This window comes from Didymosphaeria variabile (assembly GCF_027946475.1).
Source record: "Didymosphaeria variabile strain IMI 356815 chromosome Unknown scaffold_2, whole genome shotgun sequence".
Taxonomy (NCBI): Eukaryota; Fungi; Ascomycota; class Dothideomycetes; order Pleosporales; family Didymosphaeriaceae; genus Didymosphaeria; species Didymosphaeria variabile.
In genome coordinates, this window is record NW_026611621.1 from 1,239,886 (window position 1) to 1,260,624 (window position 20,739).

At 52.5% G+C, this 20,739-nt stretch overlaps 7 protein-coding genes across 7 annotated transcripts; 1 reads left to right on the top strand and 6 right to left on the bottom strand.

Annotated features, from left to right (window-relative positions):
- Nucleotides 1-469: 469 nt before the first annotated feature.
- On the bottom strand, nt 470-3,832 carry N0V89_002114 (uncharacterized protein; the record flags this gene model as incomplete). The annotated part of the gene is made up of 8 exons (XM_056210924.1): nt 470-1,111; nt 1,154-1,797; nt 1,898-2,043; nt 2,103-2,491; nt 2,551-3,062; nt 3,118-3,328; nt 3,394-3,722; nt 3,769-3,832. The coding sequence occupies 8 exons, from the start codon at nt 3,830-3,832 to the stop codon at nt 470-472; spliced, it is 2,937 nt and encodes a 978-aa protein (XP_056074397.1).
- Nucleotides 3,833-5,677: 1,845 nt separating this feature from the next.
- N0V89_002115 (uncharacterized protein) lies at nt 5,678-6,708 on the bottom strand (the record flags this gene model as incomplete). The annotated part of the gene is made up of 3 exons (XM_056210925.1): nt 5,678-5,996; nt 6,047-6,488; nt 6,567-6,708. The coding sequence occupies 3 exons, from the start codon at nt 6,706-6,708 to the stop codon at nt 5,678-5,680; spliced, it is 903 nt and encodes a 300-aa protein (XP_056074398.1).
- A 618-nt stretch (nt 6,709-7,326) lies between these two features.
- On the bottom strand, nt 7,327-8,395 carry N0V89_002116 (uncharacterized protein; the record flags this gene model as incomplete). Its single annotated transcript, XM_056210926.1, has 3 exons — nt 7,327-7,846; nt 7,900-8,027; nt 8,075-8,395. The coding sequence occupies 3 exons, from the start codon at nt 8,393-8,395 to the stop codon at nt 7,327-7,329; spliced, it is 969 nt and encodes a 322-aa protein (XP_056074399.1).
- Nucleotides 8,396-10,124: 1,729 nt separating this feature from the next.
- On the top strand, nt 10,125-11,254 carry N0V89_002117 (uncharacterized protein; the record flags this gene model as incomplete). Its single annotated transcript, XM_056210927.1, has 3 exons — nt 10,125-10,452; nt 10,557-10,773; nt 11,029-11,254. 3 exons carry the CDS (start codon nt 10,125-10,127, stop codon nt 11,252-11,254), a joined length of 771 nt encoding a protein of 256 aa, XP_056074400.1.
- Nucleotides 11,255-11,303: 49 nt separating this feature from the next.
- On the bottom strand, nt 11,304-13,367 carry N0V89_002118 (uncharacterized protein; the record flags this gene model as incomplete). Its single annotated transcript, XM_056210928.1, has 5 exons — nt 11,304-12,049; nt 12,209-12,306; nt 12,455-12,464; nt 12,750-13,153; nt 13,201-13,367. 5 exons carry the CDS (start codon nt 13,365-13,367, stop codon nt 11,304-11,306), a joined length of 1,425 nt encoding a protein of 474 aa, XP_056074401.1.
- A 3,043-nt stretch (nt 13,368-16,410) lies between these two features.
- N0V89_002119 (uncharacterized protein) lies at nt 16,411-16,980 on the bottom strand (the record flags this gene model as incomplete). Its single annotated transcript, XM_056210929.1, has 2 exons — nt 16,411-16,426; nt 16,475-16,980. 2 exons carry the CDS (start codon nt 16,978-16,980, stop codon nt 16,411-16,413), a joined length of 522 nt encoding a protein of 173 aa, XP_056074402.1.
- A 2,132-nt stretch (nt 16,981-19,112) lies between these two features.
- N0V89_002120 (uncharacterized protein) lies at nt 19,113-20,227 on the bottom strand (the record flags this gene model as incomplete). The annotated part of the gene is made up of 3 exons (XM_056210930.1): nt 19,113-19,457; nt 19,583-20,049; nt 20,098-20,227. 3 exons carry the CDS (start codon nt 20,225-20,227, stop codon nt 19,113-19,115), a joined length of 942 nt encoding a protein of 313 aa, XP_056074403.1.
- Nucleotides 20,228-20,739: the final 512 nt, after the last annotated feature.

Below are 20,739 nucleotides of genomic sequence, written 5' to 3' on the forward strand. Positions count from 1 at the left end.
AGAGGCAATCACGAAAGCTGTGTAAGAATTGATCGTCACAAGGCAACACCCCCGCATGTAGCCTTGGCCCAAGTCCAGTGGCTCTCTTGCGAGAACCCGAGTGTCACAAGGCAGCATACTCTGCCGCCTACTACCCCTAAGTCTAGTGACTCTTCGAACTCTTCGACCAGTTCCACCCATCAACCAGCTACCTTGGCAGCACGGCATGCGTAGAATACGGAGCGTGGATGCCATGGATGGGTAGGTATCTGGCCTGCCGCTTCATGGGCCACATAGACAGAGCGCTTTTCTAGAGGCTTCTGTCGAGACGGAGGATATGCGATTGTATCTCCACGTTCATTTGTCTGATGATGAGGCCTACCTGCTATCACGGGCGGGCGTTGTCACCACTAATGCGCGCATTGATACATACACGGGCTATGCTCAAATCCACGAGTCTCTCGGCACCCCTCTTCCCCTTTTCCCGTATCTACCAAGCAAACCTAGCAAGCAAACCATGCGGCCACGTGCGAATCGCCCACTTCCTCGCCTCATCCAGCATCAATAGTCCAATCCCAAACGCCACAGGGAAAAACCAGTACTCGACTGGAATAGTCGTCGTAACGATCGCCTCCTGCACGCTGGGAGGGTAGCAGAAGATGAACACGACCACGATAGCGAATATCATGGCTGGGAACAGAAGCAGATTCTGAGTCTTCTTGTTGAAGATGGGGGGTTGTTGGAAGATGCTAAGACGGCGAGTGCGTGTTGCAAGGAGGTTGAACAGCTGCATGACTACTAGCGTGACGAAGTAGATACTGGATGCTTCGTTCGATGTCTGGATGATGTAGTCCGCGTCGTACTGATCGGTGTAGTTCCCGAACTTGAGCCACATGGCGGTAAAAGGGATGCCCTTGCGCTCCATGTACCAGAAGGCCATGGTGAAAGACAAGAAGCATTCGAGCAGCCCAACGACAAAATACGCATGGAAGATAAGCTTTGCATCAACGAGATGGTCTTTCTTGGGGCTACGGGGTGGACGCAGCATCAAGTCAGACTCGGGCTTCTCGTAGGCGAGGGTGATGGCAGCCACACAATCGGTGAAACAGCAGATAACGATCTTGAAGACCAGCTTAGTCACCGATGGTCATTCTATACCAGGTCAAAGACTTACCATTAGGAAGGATGACAGGATCTGCGGGATACCGAACGCAACGTTTGTGACAACGGGCCAAAGCTCACTGAAAGATCCAGCAGGCAGCAGGTACAAAATCGTCTTCTTCAAGTTGTCGTACACCAAACGGCCATATTCGACGGCCGCAACGATAGCGGCGAAAGAGTCGAGAAGCACCATGTCTGCAGCCTCGATCGCGATGTCGCTACCGCTACCCATCGCAATACCGATGTCAGCAGCCTTGAGTGAAGGAGCGTCGTTCACACCGTCGCCTGTCATGCCAACAATGTTCTGTCGCGACTGGAATTCCTTGACAATACGCAGCTTCTGCTCGGGTGTGGTCCTGGCGAAGACTATCTCCTCATAGTTGCACAGCTGGTCCCACTGGTTCTCGTTGAGTGTCATCAGTTCAGGACCGCTCAACACGATAGCGCGGCGGGAGAACCCGTTCTTTTCTTGACGGCTCAAGGCTGTGAGATTATCAATCGATGAGGAGTCAGAGATGATACCGCACTCTTCAGCGATTGCTTCAGCAGTAAGCTTGAAATCACCGGTGACCATGAAGATACGGATAGATGCGTTGCGGAGGATGTTGACGACAGAAGGAATCTCGTCACGCGGCGGATCGATGATACCGAGCAGTCCTACGAAAGTCAAGCCTTCCCGAGCTGCGACTTGTACCTCTTTCTCTGGATTGGAGGAGAAGGGAGCAACGGTCTTTTTTGCGAGCGAGAAGGATCACACGCTTTCCTTGTCGGGACCAGTCGTCCTTGATTTTCTCGATGCGCCAGGTTTGGACCTCGGTCAGTGGAAGAACCTCGCCATGGTCGCCGACTATCGAGTTACAGCGGGTGAGGATGATGTCTGGCGCTCCCTTGATCATGAGCGTGCTTGAAGGGAGTTAGCAATCTTTGTCTATCTTTTTGTTTCATTGTAATTGAAGACTGACCATTGCTTGTTGGACGCACCCTGAGATGCTGGCATGATCAAACGCACCATAAACTTGTTCTTGCTGTTGAAAGCGATCTCGAAAACCTTCTTGTAAGTCTGACGAAGCTCAGCGACCGATCCGAGGCCTTCGGAAAAGCGCAAGATAGTTTGATCGGTCGCATCACCATTGATTCTTCGCTCGCTGATGGGCAGGTGCATGGTTGCGGCATCGAATTCGCCGGCATTGCAAAGACCAGAGAGCAAGCGAAGGTCCTCCATAACGTCTTCGCGCTTCTTAGTAAGTGATGCGATGTTGTTCTCGGACCGGAGGACTGCCATGAGATCGCGGGCGGCTTCGGGCGTGTATTCTTCGCCTCCTGTGTAGATGTTTGTGACGAGCATGGAGTTCTGTCTAATGTTAGCTATGTCCCTCCAGAGTTTTGTCGTTGTGACGAAAGACTAAATACCTTGGTCAAAGTACCAGTCTTGTCTGAGCAAATGACCGACACAGCACCCAAAGTTTCCACTGTCTTGAGCGACTTGCAAAGAATTTTGTTCTTCCTCATGATGTTCGCGACAATAGTCAAACTAGTGGTAAGCGCGATCGGCAAGCCCTCTGGAATGAAGGCCACCGCGCAGGACACACAATCAACGATGAGAAGAGGGACATCGATCCAATTGGGGTAGTCTTTTCGAAGCCATGCAGCCCATAAGATGACGATGAGTATGACAACAGCTGTAATGAAGACACAAATGATGAGCACGAATCGCAGGATCTCCTTCTGTAACGGCGTCAACCCGGTCTTCGGCTCGCTTGTAAGCTTCGCGATACGTCCAAAGATTGTGTTGTCACCGGTAGCGACGCAGACACCAATGCAGCTTCCGGAAATACAGTGAGAACCTTGCATGCCGATGTTGTGCGTCTCGAGGTAGTTGTCTTCGGTCGCATCGGTCGTCGCAGGGCAAGGTTCGGATTCGCCTGTCGAAGGTTATTCTTTTCTTCAAAAATGTAAGAAGGTTGGGAGGAAACTCACCTGTGAGGATCGCACGATCAAACATAGCATCGCTGGACACCTCGACAAAGCGAACATCGGCAGGCAACTTGTTCCCCTGCTTGATGATTACGATATCTCCTGGAACAAGGCTAGTTGCCGATATGCTAGCTTGGTTTTCGTCGCGGACTACGATGCATTGGTCGGGCAACATAGTTCCGATAGAAGCCATAACGCGAGCTGAACTCCAGTCCTAATGTTGCTAGTCAGTGCTTGCCCTCGATTGATGCATGCAACGAATGGACCCGGTGAATTTACCTGCCATGCGTTGAAGGCAGCTTGGAAAAAGAACACAACCACCAGAACGATGGCAAGCGCAAGGTTGGACTTTGCAGGTGGGTTTCCGAGCGGCTTCCAGGCGATAAAAACGAGTATACTAGCAACAAGGAGTATTGATCCGAAGCCACCGAAGAAGTAGCCCATGATCTTACCGAACACCCCCGAAGGGGGTGGTGTCATCTTGTTCTTGCCATGTTCGTTAAGGCGGCGCGTGACTTGATCTGGAGAGAGGCCTTGATAAAGAGTGACGGAGAGACGGCGAAGGAGTTCGTCAATGGATAAAGTATGCCATTCCAAGTCGGCGAGGTCTTCGGTGGGTTAAGGTACAGGAGTTGACGGGAGAAAGGCTTCGACTCACCAATGCCGGCGCGCTCCTTCGCTTTTTTTGCACTCTCCTGCTTTCTTTTCTGGGCTTCATCGACTTCAATGGAGCTTTCGCACGTCAGTGTGTGAGTAGGCACTGTTGATAGCCTCTGTGGGCGCTCACAGGGTGCGGTAGGTGATGGGAAGTGCAGTCTCCGGCTGAACAGTCCTCGAGCCTCCAGCTGCACTGTGAATCGAGAGACTTCCCACGCTGGACTGACGCGACAAGCGCCTGTCATGACGATTGGCTTCGCGCTCACGACCTATGCTACCGGTTTCCTCATCACTCTGAAATTGAATCCGGGTAGCCCTGCAGACTGATGAGCCTAACGTCCATGCACACAATGTACCCTCGAGTCACTCACGGCTTGCTCTCCTCTTTGTCCATAGAAAGGGGATGAATATGAGCGCCCTAAAGACACGAGATTGTCTACCTGAATGGGTGGGCGCGTGTCGGGGTGAGGAAGGTGAGGAGGCAGTGACGAAAGAGACGAAGAGAAGGAAGGCAGAAAGATAGGAGAAGGTCGAATTGAGGGTGATTGTATTTATATGACGCAGATCGCGTCGCGAAAGGAAAGCTTTTACGCAGACTGTACTCACAGCATAGGTCTTTGCCCCTGCAGACCCTGTCCAGCCCTGGGTGAAGACAGTCTGGTACCCACGGTATACAGCGTTCGCACTCCCAGGTTACAGCGCTGTTTATGCCTACAGCAGCCTCCGTCCCATGTCGCGCCTAACGGAATCGCGGGAAGCGGCGACAAAGTATGGAAGCGAACAATGACTTCACGAAGGCTGTGTTGCTTGCCGCGCACACGGTAACAAAGCGATTCGACAGAAAATCGCTCACACTACGCCTATTAACGTCACATACTTCCTATTTGCAAGAACTAATGCCCAGCATGTGAGATGTGATTTCCTCTCCTGAAGCGATAGACGATGTACTGGCGAAATCCCTTTGCTTAAGCTGTTGGTGGTTAGCATGCGCGAATTTCGAGCTCACCTACACAGCCACTCCGTCCACATGCAACGCAACAGCCCTCTAGGCCAACCACACCGCGTTCCATTCAACCTCACATTGCGGATGGATCCCCGCCGCCAGCAAATTATCGCATTTCGACTGCTTGCCTTGCGCTGTAAGCTCCTCGTCATGGCGTCTTCAACAGAAGTAGCGGCCGGACGAGGTAATCCGAACAGCAGAAGTGAATCCGGGCTGCAGGGTCTCCGTATAGACCCTTGATATTCATATTCGTGATATCTGTGTGCAATGGGGGTAGCCGCAGGAATAGCGTGGGTGCATTGATCAATTCTGCTCGCTAGTGCGTCTTAGCGGCGACTCGACTCGGTTCTCGCGAGCTTATTGTGACAGTGGCGACGCTGGCTTCAACCGCTGGGCCCAGGGAAACGTGGGTTCCACCGCGGTCTTGAGAGAGGGCTGATGTAGTGTGCGCCAGGCAAGCTGGATTTGACAACTCGAAGCGGCGGGTGGGTGCTAGTCAGGCGCTGCTTTGCTCCTTCCTCCGCCCACCATGGAATATTGGAAAAGAATCCATCTTATCTCAACGCTTCAAATATTGGCACTTGAGAACTTCTGCTTACGTCAGCGTTGTTTTTACGACCTGGGAAGATATATGTTGCAGGTGCTTTGCAAGGGCGGAAAATACCGCGTCAAGAGCTTAGGCGATTACCGCTTGACCTTCTGTTCCTATCCACACCCGCGTCGGACAAGTCACGAACCCTTGAACATGTCCTTCAGATAATTTTACATTCATTTCATGGTTTCGTTACCTTACATCAAGTCAGAGCAGACGACCGATTCTACCCGACATATCATACCGACCGACCATGTTCGATTCGGTGCATTTCCAGGATGCTTCCAACGCCATCGCAATGTCTCGCTCGCTCAAACGTCGATCGCATCGACCGTAACGCCCTTGACCCAGGAATACTGAATGACACGAGCGACCTCCAGGGCCGAGTCGTGAGAAACCAAAGAACCCACCAAATACAAACTAGCATCCAAGCCGGCAGTGACGCCGCCGGTGGTGATGATACGCATGCCACCAAGCGGCAGTTTGGCACGCCGGGCGATGGACTCGCGGCGGCGGGACTCCTGCCAGGCGTTGCTGCCCTTGCGTGCAATCGACTTCCTCCGGCCATTCTGTGTGTTCTCGCCATCGCCGCGGCGGGCTTTCCTAATGATGTACGGGTTGTCGTCCGGGCTGGATCATGTCAGACAAAAGCATCCGTGCTAGTCCAAAGAGACACTTACTTCTCGCCCAGATCGAATCGAGCGTTGTTGACCACGTAACGCTCCTCCATGACATCGGTGCGCATGGACAGGTCGCGGGTCGAAGCCTCTTGGCAGATCTGCTCAAGGCGAGTATAGTAGTCGGGGTGGGTGGTGGCAGCGAGGCCCTCGAGCATGCCTTGCTGAGCGAGGAGGAGCGTGCCGATGTCGACAGCAAGGATGGTGCGCTCTTTGGCGGGGTTCTTCTCCTGGAGCTCGACGTACTTGGAGAGGAGACCAAGGGGCTCGGACTTGTTCTTGAGCACATCGAAAACTCCCTCGCCGCCCGGGACGATGATGAGATCAAAGTCCTCGAGCTCGTCGTTGGCGTCCTCGTAGTCCATGTCGGCCTTGATGGTGAGGCCCTGCACGGACGTCATGGCAGCTGCGGTACCCGCAAACTGCACCTTGAACGCCTTGCTCGCTGCCGGAGCTTGTCAGCAGGGAAAGGCGATGTCGAGGCATCCGATTGGTGCTCATTGAGATGGATACGAGGACTTGCCCTTGTCTTTGGAGTTGTGAAGAGAGCGGCTGAGGACTTCGAGCGGGCCAGCTACATCGAGGGTGTTGTAGCCCGGGTACAGGGCGAAGAGCACCTGGACCGTCTCGATGGGGCCATCGTTGTTGTCTGCAATTGCACTCATCTTGACTGCTTGTTCCTGTTGATTATTGAAGAGATGTGAAGGATGAAATTGGACTGGAAGAGGTACACGTGTGAAGTCGTGTGAGGATGGGCAGATGGAGGGGCAGGAGCTCCTCATGCTCACGCCAGGGTCCGTGCGCCTTCCCCAGACTTTCGAAAGATGCGGGGTTGGTTGGTGATCTGACCCACTTGGCCACTTAGAGCGCGGCCTTGTGACTTTGATTCCCACAAAATACTGTGCGGTGGCGTCACCCCTCCAAGAACCCCCAGGCACCGCGACAGGCACCACAGAAGGCAGCGCAAGCCAGCTTCGGAATGACTCCTTGGAATGTTCATGAGCAGCAACCATCTCCGGGAAGGGAACAAGAGGGTGGCTCTCGCGTCGGCCAGCACAATGTAATACATCCCAGTGCAATTCACTTCATATTACGCCTTCACATTGGTCACCTGATATTGTATGGCCGACTTCCATATCGACGCGAGGGGAGAGTGGAAACTAGCTGGTATTGAACGACGTTGAACCGGCCCATCTCATCTATTCACCAACAGTAGCGTTTGATTCTGCAACTGTCGGCTCTGCCTAGACCGACAATGTTGTACAATTAACTGACAGTTCCGCTCAACGGTCTCCGTATTCGACAGTCGTCTCGGACGTGACATAGATTTTTCTCCCATCGCTATCCCGACCAAGCGTTGGTTTCTGGATGTGCGCTCCGGCAGGTTTTGCAACACTCGACGAAGCATTAGATGTGACACCGTGCTGCGATCCTCTCCATAGTCTAGCCTCGTCATCACTGACATTGGGCGGCTGTACCGTTTTCTCTGAAGCGACGTCATCTTCAACAACCGTCATCTCATACATGTCCTTCTTTACCCTAGACCGCTGCGTACTGCCTTTCTCGATCGTATTGTATCCTTCTGCGTTCTTGGATCGGTCGTGGCTCCGTAGTCGAGAGCTGATCAACCCGGGGAGGTACCGAGCGAAGAAGGATTTAAGAGCTGGAACAGACGCGCAAACAACACCAGCGTTGACTTCAACGAAACACCATTGGAATTGTTCCACAGCCGCCCAAGTGTAATCTGGAGAGGTCATGAGAGGCTTCAGGAGCAATGTCCGCTTCAGAGCGACGGCGCAAACACTAGCAATCCGTCAGTGACACGTCCTGTTCTCGAGATAATTTGAAGAACGTACAAGATACCAGTTGCGAACATCAAACAAACAGAGATCTTTTGGCGGTTCGACATCTGAAGCGGAACGACGATGGGGATCGGGAGGACAAGCTCAAAGACGTCGATGATGATGTTGAGAACAGACAAGGCCTGTAAAGAGTCAGCCAGCCCATTATATAGATCCGTTCGACGCTCACCATGTACTTGGTCAGCTGATCCAAGCATTTGGCCGTAGTCGCGAGCGACAAATCCCACGAGGCTGCGATGGGCTTGCAACCGAATAGGGAGATTAAGTTGTAGATGACCGCGTATGAGATCACGATGCCGAGTAAGATCCACACCAATAACCTGAACCACCGGACGGTCGAGAGTCGGAGGTACAGGAAAAGGATGGAGATCTTGGAGAACGCGAGACTAAGCGAATACACCATTGTGCCAGCGAGAGTATAGACCTGGAAGGGAACCATGTAGTCGGTCATTGGAATATCCCAAAAGTGGTACCCGAGCCCCACGGCCATGTCTGGACGTGTGAGTAGAAGCTCGTGCAAAGGAGGTGGAGTTCACCAACGTTTGAAGTTCATCCCAAGCAAGCCGAAGGAGAAAGCCATGGCAATGAGCACCATGTCTACACTTGTCAGCACTTTCCTCGTCTTGCGTCCAACGGCAAGAGCGACAAATACGCACAGTCATCTATCGCCAGACCGGCCTTCGTGACATGTATCCTTGTAAAGATTCGGAGAGCCACGGTAATAAATGCAACAATAGTGACCGATATAGCAGTTGCAGCCAGCTGAGAATGGAGGTTCGGTCGTGCATCGCCCACATATCTCTGCGTTCCGTTCGGTGGGTCTGCGAGGTACATGACGCCCGTGTTTGCATCCACAAACTGGCGGGCCACCAGAGGCCGCGAAGGCGATTCCAACGAGTCAAACATATTCAACGACACACGACAAAGAACGAACGCAAGAACAACAATCGCAACAATCAAAATGAGGAAGAGGAGTTCGGCCTAGCACCGCCTGCGCTCCACAGCCCCGACGGCACAGTATTATACGTAGCCCAATGTCATGCGATTAGGGGCAAACCACTTCACGCCAAAAACGCATGGGGAGGGATCTTCCTATAACGGAGGGAAGCCTTGCAACAACAGCCTCTTTTCTGTCGAAATCCCGCCCGCAACGGTACAAGCGGCACCACAAGCAACGGTGTGCCACCAGGATGGGATCATCAAGAACAATGGCGATTTGAGCAAAAGGTGGTTCCAAACCCATCAAGCATCCTGTTCCTGCATGCGTCAGCCAAATGAAAGCACTCGGCACCACGAATCAGCACTCAAGCAACAGCAGAGCCTCCACTTTTACCACCCTTGAGGGCTTAGCATCCGCTTGCTTTTTAGGGCATTGGAAGGCAGACGCCTCGGGAGCTTCCGCGGACGTTACGCTAAAGTATTACCCGCAAGCGTGAGTGTCTCGTGGTGGAGGTTTCAGTGAAGACATTGTCTTCCTCAAAAGCAATGTGAGAGAAGGTTCATAATGTACGCAGACTTCAGAGCAAAGGGGCATTAATGCCATATTACGCAGAAGAGTCTCCTGCTACGCAACTTCAGCAACCCGGGTACCACGAGCACCGAGTGCTGAACTCGGAGCATAATTCGTCCAAAGCTCTCACGTGCGAGTAACAGTGGGCAGATACAGTTGTGGAGCATACTCGCACGACTCTCAACCATCTTCCCACACCCATCCTTGCCTAGAAAAAGAAAGACTACCCTCGGCTACGGCGGCGACGGGGAGACGGCTCCAGTTTTCCGCAATCCCATCTCGGGCCATGTGCCGTGGACGGCGAAGATCCACACACATAGACGGCTCGCTAATGGCATATGAGCCGTTATGAACAAGGGTCCGGGACGTCCCGCAGCCTCGCCAACCAGACGATCGGGTTCCTGTTTTGAATGGCTTGCTATACCAGGGCTAGTAGAGCGTACGCGTGCCTTGAATGTTTCAGCCGCCACGGCGTCGAGACAATCAGGAGGAGCGTCATGCGAGCGAGCTGCGTGGCCCCGATATGACTCGTAAGATAGACTGCGCGATTGTATTTCGCGAGGGGGTGGGAAAGTGTCCACGCCATTTCATTCGAATCCCCATTGTGCGGACCGCATCGTCTTCCTCCTAGGATTGCCTTCACAGAGCCCCCGAAACCAATTGCATAATCTCGCCGTATTAACATTTCCTACACCCTCCTCTCAGTAACATGGGTTCCATTAACAATACCACAAGCCCTTACGCGGTCAACCCACAGCCCTTCGCGGGCAAGGTCATCGCGATCACGGGAGCCAGCCGAGGCACCGGCCTCTCTCTTAGCAAGTACCTTCTTGCGCGGGGTGCTACCGTGTCCATGTGCGCCACCACAGCCGCCAATCTTGAAAAAGCCGCCTCAGAAATTGACCAGGAGTTTCCCGAAGCAAAGGACCACTACTGGACGTGTGTCGTCGACATCAGCAAGCCCGAGACCGTCAAATCGTGGATCGAGCAGACGGTTGCGAAGTTTGGGAAGCTCGATGGTTGCGCCAATGTAGCTGGTAGGTTCTGATTCTCCACTCCTATTGGCATGTTTAGATGTATGAAACGGGCCGGCGCATGTGCAGGGTGGTGTGTTTGCTGACATGAGATGGCATTGCTGTAGCCATGGAGCAGCGGGAAATTTTCCCCATCACCGATCTCGATGCAGACTACTTCGCTCGTCTGATCAATGTCAATGTCGTGGGAACTTTCAACTGCGTCAAGGAGGAGATGAAGGTGATCAAGGATGGTGGCTCGATTGTGAACGTTGGTAGTATTACCAGCAATTACGCTTCTGCTGGTGTAGCCGCCTATGTCTCTGCGAAGCACGCTTTGATAGGGTATGTCAGCCACGCGTATATGGTGGATGTGTCTCGTTATCGGAAGAAGAATACCTTCTTCTCCACTTGACCAAGCCATACTTCTCCACTGGTTGCCTCACGCTGACTCCATGCCCGTGCCTAGGCTCACCAAAGTGGCGGCCTTCGAAGGAGCACCAAGAGGAATTCGCGTTAACGCCCTCTGCCCGTAAGTCAACTATCACTATACCACCCCTCCAGTCACCACTCGGCCATACCGTCGCTAACACCTGCAAGCGGGTGCATCAACACCGAGATGATGGAGAAACCGTTCAACTCTCCCGTCGGCCAATTTCACCTCTCCAAAGACAATATCCCCGCCATCCTCAAGCGCGACCTCGCTGAGCCGTGGGAGATTGCTGCCTCCATCGCATTCCTGCTCGGCGACGAAAGTAAGTACGTGACAAAGGCACAGTGGTATGTCGACGGCGGGTGGGTCGAGGGTAACTTCTCCTCTGCCTAGATCCGATCTTCATAGTTGCAAAATCGAAAGAATAATAATTGTTGCAAGGTTACGTGCTCTTTGCCTTTGACACTTCACCCGCATAGAGGTGTCCCACAATCGGCTCCTCCACCTCGCCAGCGCTGAAGCAACAGTGTCCGACTCTTTCTCTCCCACCCCGCATCGTGACACCCCATTTGAGAGGCTGGCTTGCGATGTCGTTTTCCTCTGCCAATCTGTAATTTCCATCTTCCTGATTCCTGAAGTGGCACGCTGCGCTAATGACAGCACTGTTCGTTCCGCCCAGCGGCACGCCCTTGGGATACGTCATGACATTCGAGACGACGACAAGAAACACCACTATAATCCCTCCCCAGGTCAAGCACGCAATCATACCTGCGTCTGAATATCCTATACCAGTAAAAGCCGCGTTGCTTGACTTGCCCATGTGCTGGTATTGCCCCAATAGATCTTTCGGTTCGGTCAACACACCGTCTTTGTACACGGCAATACGGGCTAGGAAAATCGACTGCGAAATGAACCAGTGAAGGAGAACGCCTCCGATAAGCAGGGGAATGCTGAAAGAGTAAGGCAGCTGGAGGAAATGGGTGGAACGTTGGCCCGGAGATGGTATAGTGACGCGGAGAGTTGCGCGCTTTGTGCCGTAATGAGACCATTCGCGGTTAGCAAGCATACAGGTGAACATGCCGTTGTAGGTCAGATAGATGAAGGAGCACACTGCTTGCGGCAAGTTGGCAAGTAGAACGTAGGGAATGACCGACTGAGCGAAGGGCAATCGGATGTCGATGAGGTAGCCTGGAGAGTATGTCAGATCCACGTACACTCATGAAGTTGCTGGAGAGATGTAGGTTATGGACGCAACTTCATAATATATGTTTCCCCGAGACATGTTTGTTATTGACGAGGGCTGAGACTACACCGCGCCAGATACGAAGAGAAGCTAGAGGGACTCACTGGTATTCAGTGCTCCGAAACCATTACGTGCGGTGCCATGATAGTTGAACTGCAGATACGCAAACAGCGCTCCAGTGACCACAAGCGCACTTACCATCCTGTATGCAATCAGTATCTATCATTGCGTGCACCAAACAAAGGGTCATACATGAAGAGAGACGTGCCCCACCGTCTGCGGCTGCAAGATGCACCCCAACGCTGACGATAAGGAGGCCTATAACTTTGAGAGTTTCGAAGCTCAGGTACCTTCCAAAGTCTGTCAACATTACGCCTTGACATGAGGCAGCAGTTTTCTGTGGTGGAATCTGGCCGTCGAAGAAAAGACTGTATTGCGTCTCCGACGGTAACGATGGTCTCGTTGTTGAGTTGCCAAAGGATCAAAATCATGAGAATGACTTTGGACACATTGCATGCAATGACAACCCAAAGTATCGTCTGGCTGAATTGGACTTGACATCTCGAGGGGACGACTTCGCTCAAGCAGTCTGGAATGTCGCAGTAAGATTCAAAAACTCGGCCATAACCATGGATGTTCACTCACAGGATATTCCCGGCCCATTGGTCGTGGCGTGGAAGAGGTCGATATCGAGGTTTCCACTAGCTTCCACATAGAAATCCAGGAGAGATGAGTATTGCGAATAAGCGTTCCATTCTGCCAATTGTGAAGCATTGGGCACGCCAAATCCCGAGCCAGTGGTAATGAACGGAGCAGCATATCTCGCTTTACAATCATTGTATGTGATGTTCTCAAACTTCGTTCGGTCCAAGTACTGGTCATTGAGTAGTGTGTTTTGCAGTTTGGTATAGTCGTTGTCCCAAGTGGAGTTGTACACTGTTTCTCCAAGCGCAAAGTGCCAGCTGTTCTTGTCTGTGAAGAAGTCTGGTGCCACGACTACGAATTTGATCTTGTTCGCAGCGGTCGTCTCGAAGACAACAGAGTTATAACTAAGCTTTCGTTAGCTCATACGTAGATTGACGAGCCAATTGCTTACACGAAGTGCAGTGGTATGCTACTCAGGCCCAGTAATACCCATATTACCATCCTGACCTTGCTAATTGAAGCAAGATTCCTGACGCTGGGCATCCCTATGTCCAACCATTTCCTGGTCGAATGCGCATCGTCTATCTCTTTCCTAGTAGGTGCGACAAGGCGTTGCATGCAGTAGTTGGACGCGCCCAGTAACAAGGTGCTCAATAGATTGATAAACAAATGTAGGGCCGTTGTCGTTCTTGAAGCTACTGCGCAATCACCCGTGTACGCAGTGGAGACTCCATCTGCTGTAGCCCACGCCGTCGCCGTGATTATTGCCAGAACAATGTTCAGCAGGAGCACGAGGGATACGATCGCGATGCATGCTACCACACCGCCGCGCCAGCCCGACAATCGCGTTCGCCATGTCGGTGCACGATAAAGCGAGCGCTTGGAGGAGGCATAGGGCGTATCTTCGGCATCGTAGCTTCGAGAGAGGGGTTCCACTTCGGTGTGCCTGAGTTCGATGGTGTCGAGGAAGGACGGTGCCTCTAGGGGCCGTTAGCGCGCATCTTCCCTGCCGAACCGCATCGATCTTACTCATGATAGATCACCAGCATTCGATGCCTCGCGGCAAGCGTAATGGGACGTAGGTCTCAGCATATAGAGCTACGGAAATCTTTGAAGGGCTATTTTAGTCATTGTGCAATCCCTCCTCGTAGTACACAGCCGCATGGCCGGTGTTTCGAAACCGGACCGAAAAATGGGGGCCATTTGATCGATAGGTTCAAAACATTTCAACGACTTACGGCGTGCCACTAGTGCAATGGAGGAAGGCATTTCGTGCAGTCGGCAGCACTCCGCGATCTTGGAATCTCTCACAATTGCTAATGCTAGGCGCGTCAACACGGCAAGTAAACTATCCCACAGCTCTCCAAGTCGTCTTAGCTCAGAGACAATGATTCGATATCTCGACCAGCTTTGTGCAGCGGTGATGCGAACGAATGCAGGAGCAAGCTACCATGTCCGCCTTCTATAACTACAGCAGATGTATAGCGTTATGTAGGCAAATCGCGTAGTCCGTCATCCCTACTCTTAACCTCAACCAATTTTACATACCTAGCATGCGTCGACATGCCGAGTGTTTCATGCGACGATATCTTCCTGAATTACAATGGATCTCAACATTTCGTTTGCCACACGGTCATGCAGAGCATCAACCCAAAGAACAGTCTTGAGTGCCTTTCTAGCCTCACCCCATGAACCGATATCCATCGCCCCCAACAGCTCAGAAAGCGCAAGTTGCATTGCAGCCTGTTCCTGCACGTTGAAAAATGCTATACACCCGACAACATACAGCCATAGCGTAAGTTCCTGCGGCATTCCATGATTTTTTCTCTTTGCAAGCGCATTCAAGGTACTCGCATATCTCTGCGCGACGTGCTCATACCGTGGCGGTGCTTTTCGCCACTGTACAAAGAGCGTGCTTCCGAAAGCTAAGAGCCCGAGGCACAGTGCTTCGTCAGATTGATTAGCCGATATAGGGTTGATGTTATGGCTTCTTGATAAACTGCTGGCTCCAAATCGGTGTTAGAATGTGCAGCGAAGTGAGCCGCGCGTGTGAGGTCGAGGAGGTCGTCGTATACAAGTCGTATTCGGACATCCAAGCTGGTACCTTCCCTTTGAGTGCGCGATGCCATCTGTAAACGCCTTCATTGGAAACGCAATGTGCAAATCCCACGCCATGTCGTCAGAGAAGAAAACAGTTCTAACTCTTGTCGATAAGGACAATCCAACGTCGGCACTACGATATCAGTGCTTGTGGACGGTACCGGGGAAGAATTAACTCACTAACAGATTTTAATTAAGAATTTCCTGCTGATAGCCCCTAGGCCTCCCCTCAGCATCACCATCTTGTACAGCCCTTCAAGATGCTTCCTCGCAATGAACACGTCACCACGAAACGCAGCCACTTTACCAAGGCCTACGACTGCTTGCATAGTTGCATCTGAAGTTGACGCCTTCTCATCACCCATTGCTAAACGTCTCTGTAGTAGTGCCAGTGTCTGGACGTAATGAATGAGTAAGCTGCGATCAGGTTGATATGAGCCCCGTAGAAAGGTCTGGTATCCTTTCGCAAGGAAGATAGTGAAGTGCAGAGCGACCGGGCCTCCATGCAAAGGTTCGAGCCACCAGGCTTCTTCTTGGGTGAAGGAGGGTGTATATTGAAAGGGGGTCATGGCTAGGCTGACTATAGACTGGATCAATTCATACTGCACTACTGCCATGTCGCTATCCGGAATTCGGGTGACTCACGCGTACGCGAGTATCTCCAGCCCCGTTTCAGCGCCAAACTCGCTGAAAGAAGATTCGGAGCCGACCTTATGTGGAACGCTCATTGCAGTTTCCAACCTGCCATCAACAAGTGGTACTCCACTATTCATCGCCCCCGTTTGGCTTACAACAGCTACTGAGTCATCGCCAACTGTCTTCACTTCCGGTTTCGTGAGGCTTTTGCGATTCTTTCCGCGGTTCTTCCCTCGCATCACATAACTGCGGATAAACCTGTTCGTATCTTCACTACGTCGACCATGACTGCTTAGGGTTGTGGTAACGAATGGGATCGAATCTGCATCCTGGTCTTCGGATGGCCACGTGAGTTCCATTGTTCCTAAGATGGCAGCCATTCCCAGCACTGATTATGCCAAGACTACGTTGTCGTTTCGATCGAGTAGGATTTCACAATGAGTGGCAAGGCGCAGGTCGAATTCGGCCGATTTGAGAAAATAGTGGTGGGTGGCGCGGTGAAGGATGGCACGCTAAACGTAGATCTCGTTTCATATCCATGGATGCGGTATAGTCCGCTGTTACCATGTGGATGCTCTCTCTCGAATGTCGTTGAAGTCGGTCCTCGAGAACGGTCACTCGGCTTAGTGTGTACACAATTGAATGTCCTGTTCTTCCATGCACTCCCGCGATAACGCACTCTCGGCAGTCGCGTGTCGAGTACCGCGTGCTTTTCGTCATTGTCGGATATCCAAGTACGGATGGGTTAATATGCCTCCAACGCGCGACGATGATGTCTCTTGCTTTCCTTCTTGTGGTAAAAGCGTCATTACACACGTCTTTTTGTACGGTATTCACTAGCGTGGCGCGTGCAGAACCAGGCAAGATTCTATATGGCGACGTTGTGCTGCCGTTGTGCACCTGGGCACTAACATGAAACATGATCTTAGTATTTCCTACATCTACGCAATGAGCAATCAACCCACAAATCACACCAGTTCAACACTCACATTCCTAATTGCCAAACGGATGTCCCCCAAAAGTCCCTCTCCACCAATCTCCCCTCCTCAATCCCCGTCAACACACTTCCCACCCAACCCGGTGGCCCGACCTTCCCTCCCTCAAGCTCCTTCCCCGTCATCGGACACTCTCTACTTATGAATCCCCTCTTCATGGCCGCCTTCCCCACCTCCTCCGTAATCCTACCCTTCCCGTCACCCTTCATCAGCCTCTTCTTCACCCTCTCTACCGCTTCTTTTTGTGCTTGTTTTCGCTCAAGCGCTTTGCGCTCGAGGAACGAAGAAAATGTATCGAGTTGATGTGAGGCGAAGCGGTGGAGGGAGGCAACCAAGCGGTTGAGGAGGTCGAAGAGGAGGCGGTAGAAAAGCTCAGTTGCGAGGGCGTGGCCGGTTTGTGCAGTGAAGAAGCGGGAGGGAATGAGAGAGGAGGTCGATGTGGAGGTTACGGTCGTGGTGATGGGCCCGCCGCGGTAGGGGACAAGCGCGGAGGAGCTCATTGTTAGGCTCGGAGCACAATGGTTTAGGGTGGTAACAGGTGTGGTTTTGTGTCAGTTGTATTGAGTGAGTAGAGCGTTTGAGAATTCTAGGAAGGGCATTCTACGAGCTCGCGTCGGTGACATTTTGGTTATTTTGGTCTGGCAGGGTGCTCTTGGGTGGGGTGCCGTTGGACGCCTCAGAAACCAGGGAGCTTGGGAACCAATCGGGGTGCGATGAGATGAAAGATACGCGGGCCCGAGCGCAGGTCGGACTTTGTAAGCTCCGATGGAGTTCGCTACCTCTTACTCGTACAGACTTCATCTTTGCGAAATGAATTTTGCGAGGGCGGGTGAAGCCAATTCCACTCACGAATGAATCTATGTTCCCAAAATCTAGATAAGGGTGATTGCCAGAGAGAGTAGCAGTTTGATGGGGCGTGGGCGTAGAAGTACGGATGGGGGCTTGCTACTATGTCGGTTCAGCGGGTTGATAGGGTGAAGGAGGTTGTTGGACATGTTCCGGAGAAATCTCAGCCTTCGTCAATCAGCGCCGGGCCCAGACAACATCGTCCCCACCAGACTATCATATGTGTAACTTGATATCTTCACCTCGAACTTTAGAGGTCTAGTCGCGCCTCTTTTCATCAATCGATAAGCTATCCTCTCCAAATCTCAAGTTGTTAAAGATCTATAAGCATGGAAGTGTATTCTGGTATCGAGAGATGACGTCGGCGAATAATCGCCTCTACAGCGCTAAAGGGCGACTGCGCAACACCTGGGTAAAGCTCTTGCCTATACCAAGGCCAATGGAACGTGCCGTTGTAACGCACACCCTGAGCATTTAAAATGTTCAATGGAAAGCTGAGAGGTCTATACATGCCTCTTATCCTTCAATACAACCTAGGTACCCATGACTACTATTCCATACCTTGGTCGGGAGATTCTGGGGAATCGTGCCATCCCATTATGCCCTTCCCATCCATCCTCATATCCTCTCTAGTCATGCCCTCCCTCCTCCTTCTCCTCCTCCTCCTCCTCCACATCTACTCCTCCACATCTACTCCGCCCGCAGCCTTCTCCCATATATAATAGTAGCTCAGACTTGGTGCAAAATAGATACTCTTAAGGTATCCATTGGTCCACTATCCTACATCAAGCTGCCCTAGCCGCCCCCTCCTATACCATCTGAGCCATATTCCCATCTCCACTCAGTGTTGAGTGAAGAAAGTCGTCTGGAGAACATGAAGCACCACGTACAGTACTTGTTGTACAAGGTCTGGAAGTGGTCCAGCATGGCGGCGTCGGTGCAGGAGGCCCATCCCTCTGTCATCGCTCCACGCGTCTCATGACAAGCAGTCTAGCGATGGCGGTATGGGGTCAGCTGTTGGTACTTATGGTATACATCGGGAAGTGTACATAGAGGGGTGGGCGTGGAGATGAAGAACTGGAGGCGAAGGCGCGAACGGGCAACGGCGTCAACCCCCTACGTAAGGCAAGTAAGTGATGACAATATTTGCGTTTGAAAAAGTCATGTGAGATATGATTGATGTGAGCCCATACGTACTCTACAAACCAAAAGTCTTTTAAAGACTTTTTGCATATAGCGCAAACCAAAAGCCCGTCTACGGTGTTTGCAACATCAGACTCCAATATCACACGAAACTAGGAGGCGCATCGCTTCTAGATGTCCAATTGTGTCAGTCTTCCGGGTGACACAGGGAGAGCAGGCAATAACGGCATCATTTACATCACCAGCAACAAATAGAGACACCATGTAAGGAAGCAGTACTTCAACACTATCGCTACAAGACAATTCTTCCCAGCAATGCAAGCCGGCAAGTCTATCTTCCGTTTTTCCGAACTAAAAAGAGACGCTCCATCCAAAGTGTTCAATTACAAGATATCAAGTCTGGCGCCGTCGGCGCCGAACAAAGCAAGAAGAATGCGATCTCGTGTCAACAAGCCTTGAGACCGTACCGTGCGCAATTTTCAAAAACAAAGAAATGTTGAGAGATGGATGATGGCGACGCCGCATATCCGCCACGGGGTATTAAACAGAGCACCAGGCCGGCCATGAGAATGCGGGAGATACGAAAAGAGATGGCGAGTGTGCGGCGGGTGACGAGAGGTGTGGAAATAAGGTCGCAGGCAGCTTATTTTTTGTTGATGCTGACCACGATAGCCACTATAATGGCGATAATGATGATAATGATGACGCAGATGAGCAGGCACCACCACTTCTTGCGGCGAGCGCTGCGGGCCTTCTCGATGGCACCACCAATCTCAGTGTTGGCCTGGACGACGTTCTGGTGGATCTCCTCGCCCTTGGCCTCGATGTTCTCCACGAGAGGCTCCTGCTGCATGACGATCTGGTCGAGGTCCTGGAAGAGTTGGGCAAGCTCCACCATCTGCTGCTCAATCTTCTGGATAGCCTCGTGTCGTTCCTTCACGTTGCGCAGAGTCGATGATGCCTGACCCCGGCGGTCTGAACTCATAAGCTGAACAATCGTTAGCGGCTGAATGCAGATTTGTGCCGAAGAATTCAGGCACTATACCACCCGCGCTAAGGTAGTAACGAGTGACCAGACTTCTGGCAACGGGTCGTTGTAGGGTCCAAACTTACAGCCTGCTGGAAAATAGGAGCCTCAGGATCCTCCACAGCCTGCCTGACTTCCTCGTCAGACGCGTCTGGGCGCACGATGCGGTACTGGCGCTCAGCGGCTGCCTGTGAGTCTCGCCGGAACTCCGACTCGAGGTTCTGGTAGCGGTTGATGGTCGCCTTCAGTCTGCGGTCGACCTTGCCGACCTGGGGAGCGTTTCGGGGATTTCCAGACTCAGGCTTCGACTTGATGTTCTTTACGCGGGTCACGAGAGCGCGGTAACCGGTCATGACTTGCGAGCTGAGGTTATTGATCTCGCCCGAGGGCATGTCTGGCCGTGCGAGTACCTGCTTGAACGTTCGCTCGAGGTTGTCTAGCTGTCCGTCGATCTGATCGAGGGCGCGGTCAACCTCGCGGCACTCGTTGAGGATGGCATTGGGGTCTGCGCCGCCCTGCTGCTGGCCGTAGGGCTGCATCTCCACAGCGCTGGCTGCACCTTGTCAGCCTGTGTATTGGACAAAGAAACAAGTCGACATACGATCGTCATATCGGCCCTGAGCGTAGTTGTTGAAGCGGGGGGCTTGTGCGCCGCCGTCCTCGCGCTGGTCGTACGGGTTCGCGCCGTAGCCCATCTGCTGGTAGCCTCCGTTGCCGTACTGTGATGCCATGGTATGTTAGCAGATGAGGTCGTGCGTGATGGGGAAAATGCGTGGACGGAAGCGGAATGAGGGTCCTCAAGACACAAACGAAGACGGCTTACACTCATGCTGAAACCCGACGTGTGGTGTGTGGGCGGTGGATCTCCTGAGACACTGGTCTCCTAGCTGCTGCAGATGCGGTCGAGAGATCAATTGGGCGAGATGCGGGTGTTTGAGCGCACGAGCGAGGAAATCAATGCAGAGCAGAGTGCGGCAAAGATGAGATATGAGAGGGAGTTTTGGACTCGTCTCCGCTGGCTGTGTCTGCGCTTCCTGGGGCTGTGAGCTGAGGATGAAAGGTCCGCTCGCGCCCCTAAGCCTTGCCGCCCGGTGCGCTAGCACTCAAGTGCTGCTTAGCCGCCACTAGGCCGCAGAACCGTCAGCCAAAGAACGGGTCCCTGTCAACACCTCTGCGACTGTCCGACGCGTTACCCCAGGATATGCGATGCCAGAACACAGTGCTGGAACGCCTCCAGAAGACG